Source organism: Trichosurus vulpecula, chromosome 1 (genome assembly GCF_011100635.1).
Source record: "Trichosurus vulpecula isolate mTriVul1 chromosome 1, mTriVul1.pri, whole genome shotgun sequence".
NCBI lineage: Eukaryota > Metazoa > Chordata > Mammalia > Diprotodontia > Phalangeridae > Trichosurus > Trichosurus vulpecula.
Genome location: NC_050573.1, coordinates 115,980,339 through 115,997,901, shown reverse-complemented (window position 1 = coordinate 115,997,901; position 17,563 = coordinate 115,980,339). Strand labels below are relative to the sequence as shown.

General features: G+C 39.3%; 1 protein-coding gene across 1 annotated transcript in view; it reads left to right on the top strand.

Annotated features, from left to right (window-relative positions):
- TBC1D31 (TBC1 domain family member 31) overlaps positions 1 to 17,563 on the top strand; it is a 69,543-nt gene that overhangs the window by 38,914 nt on the left and 13,066 nt on the right. Inside the window, exons 17-19 of the mRNA XM_036758323.1 lie at positions 2,815 to 2,907; positions 10,326 to 10,466; positions 15,815 to 16,009. Of these exons, the coding sequence (XP_036614218.1) occupies positions 2,815 to 2,907; positions 10,326 to 10,466; positions 15,815 to 16,009 (429 nt within the window). The remainder of the gene's footprint in view (positions 1 to 2,814; positions 2,908 to 10,325; positions 10,467 to 15,814; positions 16,010 to 17,563) is intronic.

The following is a 17,563-nucleotide window of genomic DNA, read 5'->3' as shown; positions in this document are numbered from 1 at the left end:
TATGGAATATTGTGTATCCTCTCTCTAATATTGATGACCTGAAGACTGAGAATTTAGGTCTTGATTTTTCTCATCCACAGATTAGTTGTTTCAAGAGATTGGTTTATTTCTTTTCATTTCTAACAATATTCCCATTTCCTATTTTCCGGAAAATGTATGTGCAAACCTACAGATTTCCAACTAGCCTTCTAACAAGAGAACATTCTGCTATCCTCTATAAGCCATATAGAAAAGTTGTATCTTGTATTGTGTCCTCAAGACCAGGACATTAGATCTTTTAGGGATACTGAGGATATAAAGCAATTCCAAAGGCACTGTATGAAATGTCCTATGTTTCCTCTTCAATGTGCTCATGTGGGGAACAATCATAGGAACTTAATTCTTGATCTAATTTCAGGAATCTAGTGTGTGAGCTAATTCACCTGACCTCTCTCTTGACCTGCCGTCTCCCACCGTCGAATGTCTGTTGGAGATCTTGAACTTATAAAATAACTTGTAAAACTTATTAAATGTCTTATAGACATTTAAACTCATCACGTCCAAATGAATTTATTATTCCCCACCATCCTCCCAGTCACCCAAGCTCACAACCTAGATGTCATCCTCAGCACCTTACTCTCACTCCTGAGACCCCCCCACCATCCAGTCTGTTGCTGGCCCTTGTCAATTTCATCTTTATAACATCTCCTGTATGTTCTCCTTTCTCTCTAACAACACTCCTACCACCCTAGCTCAGGCCCTCATCTCCTTACACCTGAACTAATGAAATAGTCTGCTGGTTGGTCTTCCTTTCTCCAATCCATCCTCCATTCAGCTCTCAAATTGATCTCCCTTTTAAAAAACAAGTTTAACTATGTCTTTCCCTGATTCCGTGAACTCTATTGGCCCCTGGGATCAGATATAAATATTCTCTTACTTTTAGAGCCCCCTGTAAGCTGGCCACTTCCCATCTTCCTTTCGTTTTTCTCATTCTTTAAATATGCTGCACCCTCACCTGCTGTGTACTTTGCAGTCCAGTAACATTGACTGCCTTGCTATTCCTCCTACAAGGTTCTCCATCTCTCAATATGGGACAGTTACTGGCTGTCCCCCATGCCCGGAACTCTTCTTCCTCATCTCTGCCATGTCACTTCCCTGGCTTCCTTCAAGTCTCAATTAAAATTCCACCTTCTATAGGAAACCTTTCCTGATTCCCCTTAATGCTGGTATCTTACCTCTGTTGATTATTTTATCTTGTATGTATCTGGTTTGTATGTTGTCTTCCCCATTACACTTGTGCTCCTTGAGAGCAAGAACTGCTCTTTTCTTTTCTTTGTATCCTCTGTGTTTAGCACAGTGCCAGGAACGTAGTAGGCACTTATGCTTGTTGACTGACTAATAGAATAGGATAGAGAGTGCCCTAAGAGTCTTAGTGCAGTTTTTGGCTTTAATCACTTCAGAAGTATAAATGCTACAAACTTATAAATGAGTTTGACAGAGTAATTATTTTAAATTTTAGAATATTGATGGTTCTTATTAAAATTTATCATAACCACCATCTTTTGCTATACAGCACTCTAGTCTATTTTCAAACCTTGTAAGAACTTAACAGCTGCTTTCCAGTGATTGAAAAGATCGCATTTATAATTTTAGCCTTAAGATTATTCCAAGAATAAGGTTTTGATATCCTACAGTACAGTACAGTTCTGACATGACCCCACAGGAAATAATCTAATGGAGAGAGGTCAGGTGACCAAGGTGGCCAACCAAGAGACTTCTACTGACCCATCAGTCTTAAAAAGTGTCATCCAAGGGGCAGTTAGGTGGTGCGGTGAGTAGAGCACCAGCCCTGGAATCAGGAGGACCTGAGTTCAAACTGAACCTCAGACACTTGACACATTTACTAGCTGTGTGACCTTGGGCAAGTCACTTAACCCCAATTGCCCTGCCTTTCCCCCTCCAAAAAAAAAAAAGTCATCCAGAAACCACTGCACACACAATGCATAACAACAGGATACCCTGTCTTGTTAAAATAAAAAATTTATTATTCAAAATTTACAAAACTAAGCATAAATAAAAATTAAATAATTAAAATTTCAAATGTTGTTGGTAAGTTTATAGCACTTGTACTTCTGAAGTTTAAAGCTTAAAACTATACTCAGACTTCTAGGATACCCTGTATAGGGGAAAAATGACATCTGTATTAATGCTGAGACCTTTAGGTTAATTTGATAAACATAATATAAAAGCTGGTGAAAGATCATGATTGGGTACAAGAAATTCAAACTTGGAGTTATATGGTGCCAAACATTAGGATATATTGATTTTTAAAAATTAATCATTTTATTAATAATTCTAGCATTTTATTAATAAAGGGTCAGTGACACTATTGAATGCCAAAGACCAGGATATATTGATTTTTAAAGTTTTAATAGACAAGACCATTAAATAACTATTACATTTAATCAGTAGGATTAGACAATTTAGGTTATAGCAGCTAGGATTTTAGATTGTTCACTTGCCCCAGCTTATAATGATAGTTCCAGAAATGGTAAGAATTACCATCTGTTCTCGTGAGCTTCAGAAATGAACATATGGTAATAATGTTTTCTCTTTTAATTTAGGAGACAACTTTAAATGCAACTTGTCTTTAAACGAAAGATTATTCACAATGAAATCTAGGAGTAATGTTTTTAATGTCTCATTCAGGCACCTGTTTACTATGAATGCACCCACTTTCATAGTGTGTTTATCAAATTATCTAAGAATGTTTAGCCCTAAGATGAAAGTATTTTGCAAATTTATTATTTAACACTGTGTGTTGTTCTACTGTAGGTATCTTTGAGAGATGAAGAAGTTGCAACTATGGCCAAAGAAGTAGGATTACAGAGGTTGGAAATTGAAACTCAAAGAAGACTCTTAGAACAGGTATAAACTAACTCTTGCAAATAGGAGAAAAATCTGGTGTTGAGAAATCTTCTATTAGTCTAGATCAGTTCACCATTGGTTGCAGTATTTTAATTCCACACTGATCGTGAGTTGGATTTTTAATTCATGTTGGGGCAATAGCTATGTGGCTGCTTAAATTTTTGGTACATTGATTTGGAATTCATGGTGATGGAAGCTAGGTTGAAGTTTACCTTTATGCTTTCCATGAAAGAAGAGTATGTTATAAGAAAATTAACAGTGTGATTATTGAGAGAACTCATTTTTTAGGAGTTTAACATGTGAATTTCATGCAAATAAAGCTGACACAATAGTCTGCCTATTAGACATTAATGCAATTAAATCAGATTAATGAATGGAAAGTAAAGGTGGTTTTATTTTTTGTTTTGTTGTATTTTCATTTAAATTTTTTTCGTGAATTTAATGAATACTGAAAAAAGGAACATTTCCATATACAAAGTAGAAAAAGGATTATACACGAAACCATGAATTTCCATCACATTGCAGCTTGCTTTATTCTTTTTTTTTAAGTATATTATAAATTCAAGATGTTACTTTCAAAGCTGTCCTAACTTGTTCTCCTCTCAATTCCCTTTTGTTCTCTTCTGCCCATTTTTAAAGATGTTTCTCACCTCTTTATATTCTTTTGTCTTTGACATTATCATCAGCATTAGTTACCCCTGTCCTCCCTCAAATAATAGGGGATTATCCATGTAACAGATAAGCATAATCAAGCCCAAAATGCATACATTCTCCATGTCCAAAATTTTTGTCTCATTCTGTCCATCTCCCCTTTAACAAGAGTTAGGTATCATGCTTTTATAAATTCTATTATATTCTTTGTCTTCATTGATCTAAATCTTTACCTATATTTTTCCCTTAAAAAAACAAACAGATTTTTATTTTAAAAAATACATTTCCGACAGTCTTCTTCTGCCTGAGGACAAGTCTGTCTAAGTATAGAATCTTATCACTAGTAAATTGACAGTGAAGTAATGAATTTTTTGCTAACAACTACCCAAGAAACAAAAATAAAAACCAGCTTTTGGTTCTGTGTGACTGACTTCTCTCTCCACAAAGATGGCGGCGAAGTGGTGAAAAGGGTACAAAGGGTGCAAAAACTCACAAAGTTTTTAGTTGTCTGTAGAGACTATTAACTGTTGATATTTTAAGTGTAAGTGCTTTGTCCTGTGACCAACAAATTGGCATAATTGTTAGAAGAATTGAATGGTGATAAATGATTTTATTCTTAATATAAAATCAGAAGACAAAAGGAAATTGCAGCTATATAGAAGGATGTTTCCCATGTTTCCTTGGAGAGAAAAACAAAAAAATTGGTAGAGCTATTATGGGCCTATAATTCATGAGACACTTAATCTTTCATCCTGTAGAAGCAAAAAGGCCTCCATGAATATAGCTGCAGTTTAACATACCATCCTCTGTCACAGAGGATAAAGGGGTCAAGAAATTCTGCAAAGTTCTTGAAGAGATCCTTCAAATCAGTTTAACATAGACTTTGATATTTAGTGACTGTAAAGTGAAGGTGGACACAAGGGAGGATGTTGTCAAAAAGCATGTTGAAAGATGTGACTAAGGTATGAGAAATAAACGAAGCCAAAGGCTTCACTCAGGTCAGTTATTCAGAAGCTTCACGTCTGCCTATCCCAAATATTTTTTACTAAAGAGAGTGAGAAGGTGCTGGACATGGCAAGCACCAAATAACATCACAATGCAGCATTGACTGTCTACATAGTCTAACTATGACTAGGTAGATACAAGGTCAAGATCAGAGAACGACAAAAAAAGGAAGGTGAGAAGACAATCCTGCATTCAGTCAGAACAGCTTTAATCTTCACTTAGTCCAGTGAGTCATTGATGCTGGGGAAAATGGGAAATGAAAAAGAAAGGCATCGACCTTGATTGTCACTTTTTGTTGCAAAAGTTTAACCAACATGAGGCGTTTGTGACACTGAGACAAAAAGAGCCCAGAAACTATCAGAGCCGCCAAATACTTGTTCTCCTGCCCAGTTAGAGAGATATGGCAGCTCTGGTTTAGGTTGCCTATGCATCCATAAAGCATGCTGAAGGAAGATGGCAAGAAGATTTTGAACAGAATTCCCCAGAAAGCTTGGCATGAGACCAAGTGCACATAGCAAGCCCTTGATGCTTGTTGGATTGAATTGGACTAAGTCACATCATCCCAAGAATATACCAAGATGAAAGTGGCAGGAAAACAACAAACAGAGGAAATGGAAAAAATATGTTAACATTTCTATAACAAATCTGTTTTATTTATGACATTTGGACCCAGTATCTCAATCCCTGATGTGCTGAATTCTGGAAAAGAGGCCGAATACAACCAAGTACACTTGGAGAAAATTGTCCTGGAGACAGTATGATCTTGAAAGAATTGGGGGGTGGGGGGCAGAGCCAAGATGGCAGCTGGAAAGCAGGGATTTGCTTGAGCTTCCCCCAGGTCCCTCCAAACACCTATAAAAAGTGACTCTGAACAAATTCTAGAGCTGCAGAACCCATGAAATAACAGAGGGAAGCAGGGCTCCAGCCCAGGAAAGCCTGGATGGTCTCTGGGTAAGGTCTGTCGCACAGAGCTGGGAGTGGAGGGGAGCAGAGCCCAGCGTGGGCCACGCCAGGACCAACCAGACCAGGAGCCGGGCAGAACAGGCCACAGGGCCGTGAACCATTGAGCTGTGGCAGTTACCAGACTTCTCAACACACAAAGTCAAAGACAACAGAGAAGGTTAGTGGGTAGAACTGCTAGGAGTTCCCAGTTGGCCCTAGCCCCAGGGGCAAGGAAGTGGTACAGCTCTGGGGCTGCTTCCAGCTGCAGTTACTTCCGGGCCCCAGGCCCACCAGGTGGGAGGAATTAAGCAGTGGATCAGAGTGGGAGTGCAGAGCCTGCTTGGATCTGAGTCAAGGTCTGAGTTGGCAGTTCTCGGGGGAGGAGGAGTGCTGGTGTGGCAGACCTTGCTGTGTAGAAGTAGCTCTGAAAACAGCAGCACAAGGTCCCTAAAGCTTGGGACAAAGTACTCTCTACAAGCAGTCATACCTTTACAAAAAGCTCAAGGGTCAAGTGGTTGGCTGGGAACATGGCCAGGCAGCAAAAACGGACCCAGATTCAGACTCAGACTTTGGAATCTTTTTTTGATGACAAAGAAGAGCAAAACATACAGCCAGAAGTCAACAAAGTTAAAGAGCCTACATCAAAAGCCTCCAAGAAAAATATGATTGGTCTCAGGCCATGGAAGAGCTCAAAAAGGATTTGGAAAAGCAAGTAAGAGAAGTAGAGGAAAAATTGGGAAGAAAAATGAGAGTGATACAAGAAAATCATGAAAAACAAATCAGTGACTTGCTAAAGGAGACCTAAAAAAATACTGAAGAAAAAACACCTTAAAAAATAGACTAACTCAAATGGCAAAAGAGCTCCAAAAAGCCAATGAGGAGAAGAATGCCTTGAAAGGCAGAATTAGCCAAATGGAAAAGGAGGTCCAAAAGACCACTGCAGAAAATACCACCTTAAAAATTAGATTGGAGCAAGTGGAAGCTAGTGACTTGATGAGAAATCAAGATATTATAAAACAGAACCAAAGGAGTGAAAAAATGGAAGACAATGTGAAATATCTCATTGGAAAAACCACTGACCTGGAGAATAGATCCAGGAAAAAATTTAAAAATTATTGGACTACCTGAAAGCCATGATCAAAAAAAGAGCCTAGATATCATCTTTCAAGAAATTATCAAGGAGAACTGCCCTGATATTCTAGAGCCAGAGGGTTAAAATAGAAATTGAAAGAATCCACGAATCAGCTCCTGAAAAAGATCCCAAAAAGAAAATTCCTAGGAATATTGTCGCCAAATTCCAGAAGTCCCAGATCAAGGAGAAAGTGCTGCAAGGAGCCAGAAAGAAACAATTTGAGTATTGTGGAAACACAATCAGGATAACACGAGATCTAGCAGCTTCTATATTAAGGGATCAAAGGACTTGGAATACGATATTCTGGAGGTCAGTGGAGCTAGGATTAAAATCAAGAATCACCTACCCAGCAAAACTGAGTATAATGCTCCAAGGCAAAATATGGATTTTCAATAAAATAGAGGACTTTCAAGCTTTCTCAGTGAAAAGCCCAGAGCTGAATAGAAAATTTGACTTTCAAACACAGGAATCAAGAGAAGCATGAAAAGATAAACAAGAAAGAGAAATCATAAGGGACTTACTAAAGTTGAACTTTTGTGCTTACATTCCTACATGGAAAGATGATGTGTGTAATTTATGAGACCTCAATATTAGGGTAACTGAAGGGAATATACATATGTGTGTGTGTGTGTGTGTGTGTGTGTGTGTATATATGTATATGTATATATATATGTGTATATATATATATATATATAGACAGAGGGCACAGGGTGAGTTGAATACGAAGGGATGATATCTAAAAAAATAAAATCAAATTAAGGGATAAGAGAGGAATATATTGAGAGAGGGAGAAAGGGAGAGATAGAATAGGGTAAATTGTCTCGCATAAAAGTGGCAAGAAAAAGCAGTTCTGTAGGAAGAGAAGAGAAGGCAGGTGAGGGGGAATGAGTGAATCTTGCTCTCATCGGATTTGACTTGAGGAGGGAATACCATACACACTCAAATGGCTATCTTACCCCACATGAAAGTAGGGTGAAGGGGATAAAAAAGGGGGACAATAGAAGGGAGGGCAGATAGGGGGAAGAAGTAATCAAAAGCAAACACTTTCGAAAAGGGACAGGGTTAAGGGAGAAAATTGAATAAAGGGGGACAGGATATGAGGGAGGGAAATATAGTTAGTCTTTCACAACATGACTATTTATGGGAGTATTTTGCATAATGATACATGTGTAGTCTGTGTTGAATTGCTTGCCTTCTTAGGGAGAGTGGGTGGGGAGGGAGGAGGGGAGAGAATTTGGAACTCAAAGTTTTAAAAGCAGATGCTCAAAAAGGTTTTTTTTTCCATGCAATGGGAAAATAAGATATACAGGCAATGGGGCATAGAAACCTATCTTGCCCTACAAAAAAGTAAGGGGAAAAGGGATGGGCGGCAGGGGGAGTGAGGTGATAGAAGGGAGGGCTGACTGGGGAATGGGGCAGTCAGAATATATGCCATCTTGGAGTTAGGGGAGGGTAGAAATGGGGAGAAAATTTGCAGCTCAAAATCTTGTGGAAATCGATGCTGAAAACTAAAAAATATCAAATAAAGAAAATGATCACAAAATAAAAATTAAAAAAAAGAAAGAATTGATGATTAGTTTTTCAAGATAGCTCAGGAATGGGAAAAAAACTAAAAGAATAGAAAAAGGCATGACTTGATTTTAATACCAAAAAAAGCAGCTGAAAATATCTCATTGCTCACTGAGGTACCTGCATTGTCATTTTGGTAAAGTCTCTGAGAATGACTCATAGTATTGAAGGTATTCTGAATGGAGGCAAGAGAGAAGAGGACAAGCAGTCAACAGTTATTTATTAACTGTGAACTGTGTACCAGGCACTGTGCTAAGTGCTGGGAATACAAATATAAGCAGAAAGAAAGATCACCCCTGCCCTCAAGGAGCTTAGATTCTAAAGAGAGAAGACAGCACATAAAAAGGAGCTGGAAAGGGAGAGAACAGTGGTGAAGGTACCTGACATGGTGGCGTTGTAGAAAAAGTCCAGGAGGAGAGAAACAAAGCCATTATTGGCCTGGGACAGATACCTCCTTAAACTTGACGTGCTGGAAAGAATCAGCCAATCAGAAGGCAGAGGGTACTTACAGTGTGAGAAGTAGTCCAGGGGCCAAGTGAGCTTCCACAATGAAGAGTTTTCTGTGTCAGCAATGCAGCGCACATCATTTTCTGCCATAGACCAACATTTTTGCAGACACAGTTGAACAAAAGGAGAAGGTCCCTGAGGTTTTATTATTTTATTGATTACAAAGATGCATTTTACTTAGAACAGATTGCAACTGGCAGGCTTTCTAAGGCTTATGTTAAGTTCATACAAAATTACTTGGTGAGTGGATCACAGAAATAACTGCTCAGTGGCTTTCCAATCATTAATTTCAAATGAGGCACGAGAAAGAGGTGTATGCTCACTGAAGGTGTTTACCACTTTCAGGAAGGGTGTCCTTTGCAGGGTCCAAATGGAAGAGAGGAAGTATTCCCTATTGAGGGTGAGATTCTCCAGATTATCCTTTTCATGGATAATAAATATTGTGCTCATTGCATCATCTTAGAATGATGCCTCTTCAGTGTGATCTGAATATTCAAGAGGTTGGACCAACAATTATTTAATCAAGAAAAACTAAATGAATGAAAAGTTCCTTTGATTCCTATGAATGAAATGACTTTTGATATCCAGTTGCATGGCCTTTCCATTGAGTTAATAGTCAACAAGCATTTATTAAGTGTTTACTATGTGAGAGGTACCATGCAATACATCATTACATTTATCTGGAATAGGGACTGCTCAGTGGTCAATGAATTGAGCTTGTAATTGAATAAGAGTAAGGAATTGCAGGTGCTGCATTGCATATGGGAAATTGTGCAGTGCTTTCAACAATCCTGGTCAATCAGCAAGCATCATTGAGTGCCTGGAACAGAGGAGGTGTTTAATAAATGCTTGTACACAACCTGACTACCATATTCCAGGCTTTAACCTAGGCACTACTCCCTGGCACAGAAAAGTCATCTTTTTAACACATTCTTCCTGTAATGTATTACAATTGTAAGACTTGGAATACCACAGACTGCAAAGTAATTGAAATTGTGGGTGACCCAAAGGGCAATGGAAAGGTACACTGAAGCATTTTTCTAGCAATGACCTATTCTCAAGAAGTGGCAAAACTCCCAGTGCAGAGAAATGTATACCAAAAAATTTAAAAAATACAATACAACATCGCTTGAGGTTTTCTAAGTCAATATAAGGCCAGCAGGGATCTAGTTGTGCTTGAGTTTGGCACTACTGACAACTTATCAGCAGTCAAATGTATGATTGGGTAAGGAGGTGGGCCAGTCATGTAGCTATTTCAAGGGACAACGGATGGACAGCCTTAATGGTGCTCCAGTGCTCTCAATATGTAAAAAGACCTAGATGGAAGGTCTCTGTCACATAAAATCACAGTAGAGGATCTCTGGGAGAATATGAGCAAAAATTGCATAGGATGAGAAAGCAGGGATGAGCTATGACATCCCCGGGGGAAGGACTAGCCACATCACTCAGCCCACAGATCCACTGAAGGATAAGTGGCAATAGCTTGGATCACATTTTTTTATTCTACCATGTATATTGAAGTCATATCAGTACAATAAAAGTCATGTAGGTGAGTTTATTACCAAATGTATTTTTTTTTAAAAAAAGGATTGACTCTTCAAACTCTTTGCAGCAACTTGCTAAAAATGAGGAAGTTGCTACACAAGAAATGAAAGAAGATCTCAATAATTACAGAAGAAAGATTGACCTGGAAGAGCGCAGGTTTCAAAAGGCCATAGAAAGGGATGAGTGTCACAGCCTGAAAACACATAAGGTAAGAATATACAGTAACTGGTGTGAAGTTAACCCTGTTTCTTCTGTGCCATCCTTTTGATCATAAAGCATTTATTACACAACAGTTAAGTGCTGGGCACTGGGCTGTGTACTGGGCATACTAAGATAAAAAAGAAACAGAAATAGCCCCTGCCTTAAATACAGAGTGCTTTATGGGGAAAGGCTATAGGAAAGGCCTCACACTGAAGGTGATGCTTGAGCAAGGCTTTCAAAGAAATGAGGGATGGAGGTGAGAGGGAGGGCATTCCAGGCATGGGTGATGGCCTGTTCGCCGGCAGCAAGAGGGCAGATAGTGTCTTATGTGTGGAACAGCAAGATTACTTGTCACTGTTCTCATTTTCCCCAGAATTTTAGGATTGAATGAGTGGATAAAGAATCATTTATTAACTGTTTACTAGGGACAGATAGGTGGCAAAGTGGATAGAGGACCAGCCCTGGAATCAGGAGAATCTGAGTTCAAGTCTGGCCTCAGATACTTATTAGCTGTGTGACCATGGGCAAGTCACTTCACTCTGTTTGCCTCAGTTCCTCATCTGTAAAATGAGCTGGAGAAGGAAATAGCAAACCACTCCAGTGTCTTTGCCAAGAAACCCCCAAAAATGGGGTTGTGGAGAGTTGAATATGACTGGAACTGACTCAGCAACATCCATAATGTGCCAGGAGTTATAGTAAGCACCAGGTATAGCAACACACAAGTGAGACAGTCTTTGCTTCAAGGGGCTTACACTATGTAATAGGAAGAGGCAACATGTGTAGGGGACTGGTGGCCAAGGAAGGGAGTTTCATCTGGTCAATCACAGGGGTGGGGAGTCGATCCATGGGTCAGTTGATGTAGTTATTGTGCCCAAACTAAGAAGCACAAAGTGGAGTGAGGGGGAATGCATGCAGTGGAAAAGCTGATGGCAAGATGGTGGCATCATGGAGATACAATTCCAGCCCTTAGGGAAGAAGTTGCAATTCTCTATCACAGTATTTCATGACCCACTTGGTGTGCTTGTCCCTGTATAACCAACAGCCATTATAAGCTCCCTCCCAGTCTAATAGTGATTATTTGCCATTTCTTAAAGATATAATACAGTAAACATTTCTTAAGCACCTATTATGTGCTAGGCACTATCACAAGCACTAGGGATACCAATAAGAAAAGAAGAAAGACAGTCTAATGGGGGAAGACAGAACACAAAAGCTGGGGGTAGGATGGGTTGTATACCAGAGGCTACCTGGAACAGAGGTGGTATAATGACGGTGGAATGGAAACCAAGCAGAGCAGCTGGTGGTGAATGAAGATCTGGCTGGGATTCAGAGCCCTCTGTGAAGTGAGGCCTCAGAATGTTTTGCTCTACCTTTGTGAGACCCCAACATAGTGGCGCTTCAGATCCTTTTCAAATTTCTAGAAGAGGGAGAAATTACAATCATAGAATTTCAGAGTAAAAGACTTTGTTGGTCATCTTCATCCATACTTGAACAAGATTCCTTATTATTGTGACATATCCCACAAGTGGCCATCCATCCTTTGCTTAAAGACTTCAAGTGACAGAGAACTCACTACCTCTGGAGGAAGCTGGAAGCCCTTTCCATTTTAGCTAGCTCTGGCTAAAAACTCTTTAACAGAGTTTCCCCTTATGTTAACCCTGAATTTGTCTCTTTGCAGCCACCCCACTGCCCTTGTTTTGATCTCTAAAACCAAATAGAACAAATCCAGTACTTTTGTCCTTTGGATGTTTGAAGACAGCTGTCATGTATCTCCCCTCCAAAATATTCTCTTCTCCAGGATAAAAACCCCTATTTCCTTCAGGTGACCATCCTGGTCATCCTCTTTTGGACACTTTAGTTTATCATTGTCCTTCCTAAAATGTAGTTTCAAGAACTGCACACAATCCTAACAGTTATTTTGAGCAGGGAAGAGTATACTCTTCCATCCAAAAGTATACTTATACCATCGCCTCCCTAGAGGCAGTGTCTTTCTTATTTAGCCCAAGATCATATTAGCTTTCTTGGCTTCTGTCAAGGCACCAGGTGGTGCAGTGGATAAAGTCCTGGGCCTGGAGTCCAAAAGGCTTGAGGTAAAATTTGGTCTTGGATACTTACTAGCTGTGTGACCCTGAGCAAGTCACTTAACCTCTGTCTGCCCCAGTTTTCTCAACTGTAAAATGAGAATGGTAATAATAGCACCTTCCTCCCAGGATTGTTGTGAGAATCAAATGAGATAGTAGTGTTTGTGAAGTGCTTTGCAAACCTTAAAGTATTGTGTTAACTCTAGCTATTATTAGTTGCCGTATCACACACCTTGGACTTACTGGACTCATAGCTAACTAAAACTTCCAGGTCTTTTTTAGACAGTCTGCTCACTAGTCACATCTCTCCCTTCTTACACTTGTAACGTTATTGTGTCTTTTTAACCTGAGTAACTTGATGTTGGGGATTTTTTTTACCTGGGATCTGCGAACTTTTTTTTTATGGTTTTCTTTCGTAATCTTATGTATTTCATAGTATTCACTTAAGAACATGATTTGCAGAAGGAGCCCCTAAGCTTCACCAGTCTGCCCAAGGGGTCCATGACACAAAAATAGGTCAAAACCCTGGCTGTACATTTATGTTTGTTAAATTTTTTTTAAGTTTATTTTTAAATTTTTTCTCCCAGTTACATGTAAACAAAAAGTTTTTTTTAACATTCTTTTTTAAAATTTTGAAATCCAAATTCTCTCCCTCTCCCCTCCTTGACAAGGCAAGTAATTTGATGTAGATTATACATGTGCAGTAATGCAAAACATTTCCATAACCGTATTAATTCCATATTGCAAAAGAAAATGCAGACCAAAAATACAAAAGCAATAAAGAAAGTATGCTTTAGCCTGCATTCAGACTGACATTGTAAGGATTGATCATAGATCCTTTGGAATTGTCTTGGATCTTTGTATTGCTGAGAATAGCTAAGTCGTTCACAGTTGTCATCCTTATAGTCATTGCTTACTGTCTACAATGTTCTGGTTCTGCTCATTTCAACTTTGTGTCAGTTTATAAAAGTTTTCACAATCATATACTACAGCTTGTTCAGCCATTCCCTAATTGACACACATGCCCTTAATTTCCAATTCTTTGCCACCACAAAAAGAATTCATATTAAGTTTTTATCTTACTTGACTCCATGTTCTGGCTTGTCAAGATCATTTTGAATGCAGACTCCCATTCAGTCCATCATCTGTCTCTTCTAGCTTTGTGTTACCTGCAGATCTGATCTGTGTACTCTTTGCCTTTATCCAACAAAACATAAATATATTTACTAGCCCAGAACCAAGCACAAATGCTAGGCTACCACTGGAGACCTGGTGCTGCTCATGACTGCTCTTTGGATAAACTATTCAGCCACTTTAGAACCCATTTATGTGTACTGTTGTCTAGTCCATATCTTTCTTTTCACAAGAATAATAAGAAAGTCTTGATGAGATGCTTTCCTAAGATCAAGGTAAACTGTATCTTCAGCATTTTCCTGATCTATCAGTTGGGGAGCCCTGTTTAAAAGGAAATGGGGTTCATTTGGCATGTCTTGTGCTAGATTAAGCCGGACAGGTTCTTTGTGATCACTCCTTCTCTAGATGTTCACTAACCAACCTTTTAATAAATATGTTCTAGAATTTTACCATGTGTCAAAGCCAAGTACTTGGTCCTGTAGTTTGCAGATTCCATACTGTTCCCTTTTTTGCAAACCAGAACACTGTTTGCCCTTCTTCAGTCCCATGTCATTCTTTACAGTCTCTCAGGGATCCCCAGCAGTGGCTTGGCAGTCACATCTGCCAGTTGTCTTAGTACCCAACAGTGTAGTCCCATCTGGGTGTAATCTGGGACACGGTTTTATAATGCAACATCTCTAAACATAAAGGAAACCAAACTTTCTTTGCTAGTAATGATATCCTTTTATATCTCTGTGCTGTAGTTAGCACATTCAGAACCAAGTTTAGAAATGTACTTTGGGAAGATTGATTGTGCTATTTCATTACCTAATAAAGAAGCCAACCAGGTCTTTCCAGGAGGATTTCATTTAACAAAAACATTTGCTATGTTTAAGTGCATTTAATTTAAAACATTTTTAATTGGAAACTATCATTTTTTATTTTATTTTTAACTAGAGACTATCTAGGAATGAAATTTTTAAATGGACAGGATCTTTAGGCCAGATGGCTCTGTGTTACATAGTCTGTAGCATATCTTTGGTTAGTGTAGACTTTAATTTTCAGGCAGTGTCCTTTGGAATATATAGGGGAAGTCATTAAGTAGAGTAAGTTTTCTTTTTCATAGATTTGCCTCTGAGGCATGCATGACTGTACATAGTCAAACGCAGTAAATGAGAGGGGTGTGAGTGTGTTGTGAGTGTGTGTGTGTGTATTTTCTAAAATAACAAAATTGTAAGAAATGATGAGCAGGTTGATTTTAGAAAAAGATGCCAAGATTTACATGGAACAATGAGAGCGACATGGGTAGAATCATGAACGGTAGCAGCCATATTGTCCAAGGAATAACAGACCGACTCAGTTACTCTGAGCATTGTAAGTACTCAAATCAACTGCTGAAAACTTATGAAGGAAGATGTTATCCATCTCCAGAGAAAGAACTGATAAATATAAGTGTGCATGTTACGGTATCACACACACACACACACACACACACACACGTATATACACACACTTTTATATATATGCTTCTGTATATGAGTGTGTGCATGTATCTTTGTCAAATGGTACCACCTTCTCTAGTGGGGAGAGAGACTGTCTAGAACTTAAAATGTAAGAAAAAAAGATTACAAAAAACTTACAAAATTGATGACACTGTTAGAATGTTTCTAAAATAGCTTCGTGACTAATTATAAGTAATTCTGAGCCTTAGTTTCTCATCTGTAAAATGGGAACAATTACTGTGACTTCAATTATAGGCTTGTTATAAGGAATATCACTCTTGGTAAACCTTAGAACACTACATAATAACTTTTCTTTTTTTAGTTTTCTTGGGGGGCAGGGCAATTGGGGTTAAGTGACTTGCCCAAGGTCACACAGCTAGTAAATGTGTCAAGCGTCTGAGACCAGATTTGAACTCAGGTTCTCCTGACTCCAGGGCCGGTGCTCCACTCAGTGTGCCACCTAGCTGCCCCTACATAATAACTTTTACATAGTACTCTAAGTTCTGCAAAAGCACTTCACATAATTCTCTTTGTATATTGATGTAAGTTATTCATAAAATATTTTGAAAACAGCTTAACTTGGTTGCAGCTTCCTCTCAGATTACGGATTTCTTCTTGGTTCAAAATATTGACTGTGTTTCTGTAATTCCTACTTTTAGTTGGTCGAAGAAACGTTGGCAAATACTGAACAAGCATGCAGTGATACCGACTGGCAAATCCAGGTTTTACTTAAACGAAAATTTGATGAGGCAGAACGCAAAGAACATTACGAGGAGATAGCCAGACTTCTTCGGAACAACAGAGCTAGAGAATTTGATGCATTAAATGCATTGAAGGGGTTGAAAATAAAAAAGGTAAGAACTTGATTTGTTGAACATTGTTATATGTTTTCCTAAAATTATTTAAATTTTGAAATGGTGCTTAAGAGTTAGACAGTATTCCTTATTTATTTCGTAAGCCTTGTTCTCATTAGCTTTAGTGTATCCAGGCTCCCTGGTGACTTTGTGGTCATAAAAGGGCCATGCAGCTCACCTGTGCTTTGGGAATGGAAATGAGCAGAGGCTCCTGGAAACAGTGGGAAGCAAGCACACTGGCTCTGGTTCACACCCCCTGGCAATGCCTCCCTGTCTAACCTGGGGGCTTCTGCCCTAAGGGCCTCTGAGCTCCCTTCCAGCTCTAGAGCCATGATAGTGTCTGACCAATTTGTGTATTGCAGTGATGCCAGAGAATCTCAGGGACTTAATTTTGGGAGGGACCTCAGTGGCCATCTAGTCCAGTCTGTACCCCAAACAGTTCTCCACTACAGCATGATTCAACAAGTGGTCATACAACCTTTGCTTAAAGACTCTCCTGAAGGAAGACCCACAACCATCTGAGGTAGCCTATTCCACTTTGGGATAAGCTCTCATTCATAAGAAACTTCCCTAACCACAAGGCTAAACTTCCCACTTTGCAGCTTCCACCTGCTGCCCATTGTTCTACCCCCTGGGCAGATGCAGTAAGTCTCATCCCTCTTCCAGGCAGCCCCTTGAGTCTTTTCTGCAGGCTAAACATCCTCGATTCCTTTAGCCACTTCTCAGGTGACATCAACTAAAGGCTTTTCACCACCCTGGTTGACTTCTCCTTACTTTGCAACTTGTAACTGTGTTTTCTAAACTGTTGCACCCTGGCGAGTCAGTAAACATTTATTAAAGACCTACTCATTTCCATGACCTACTCATTCACACGGCTGAACTGGGGATATAAAGACAGAAATGATTCTCTCCCTGAAGCAGTTTATGTTCTTTTAGGGAAAATCAACATGGACAGCCTGGCATGATGGAGTTTGGAGTCTGAGCCCATTTGACATTGTTCAGATCATCTTACTTCTCCAGGCCTAAGGGTCTCCATCTGTAAAATGGAGTGGCCATACCAGATATGGCCACTAAGGTCTTTCCGGCTCAAAATCTATGGTCTTACAATTCTTAGTACATAAAAAATAGGTACAAGTTAGTTAAGGGGCAGGGGTCAGCAGTGAAGCTCCTAGCAGCATGTAGAGGAGGTGGGGGATGGGAAGGGGGTGGTCAGGGGGAAAAAATGATTAGGTCCTGCTAGTTCTCAGTCTGCAATGTCTTATTTGTCCTTTTCTCTCCAGTTTCTTCAGCTTCATCAACTTGTATAGATGATGTTTAAAAAAGTATTCGTTCCTCCAATGTATAACAATTCACATTTATATGCTGCTTTAGAAGCAGTTGGTACTTCATGTAAGAGGTAGCCCTTGAACCGACCATAGACAAAAACTAGGGATTCTAAGAGACAAAGGTAAGGAAGGGAGTACATTCTAGGCATTAGGGGACAACCTACACAATTTTGTTGTTTAGTCACTTTTCACTCGTGTCCAACTCTTCGTGACCCTTTTTGGGGTTTTC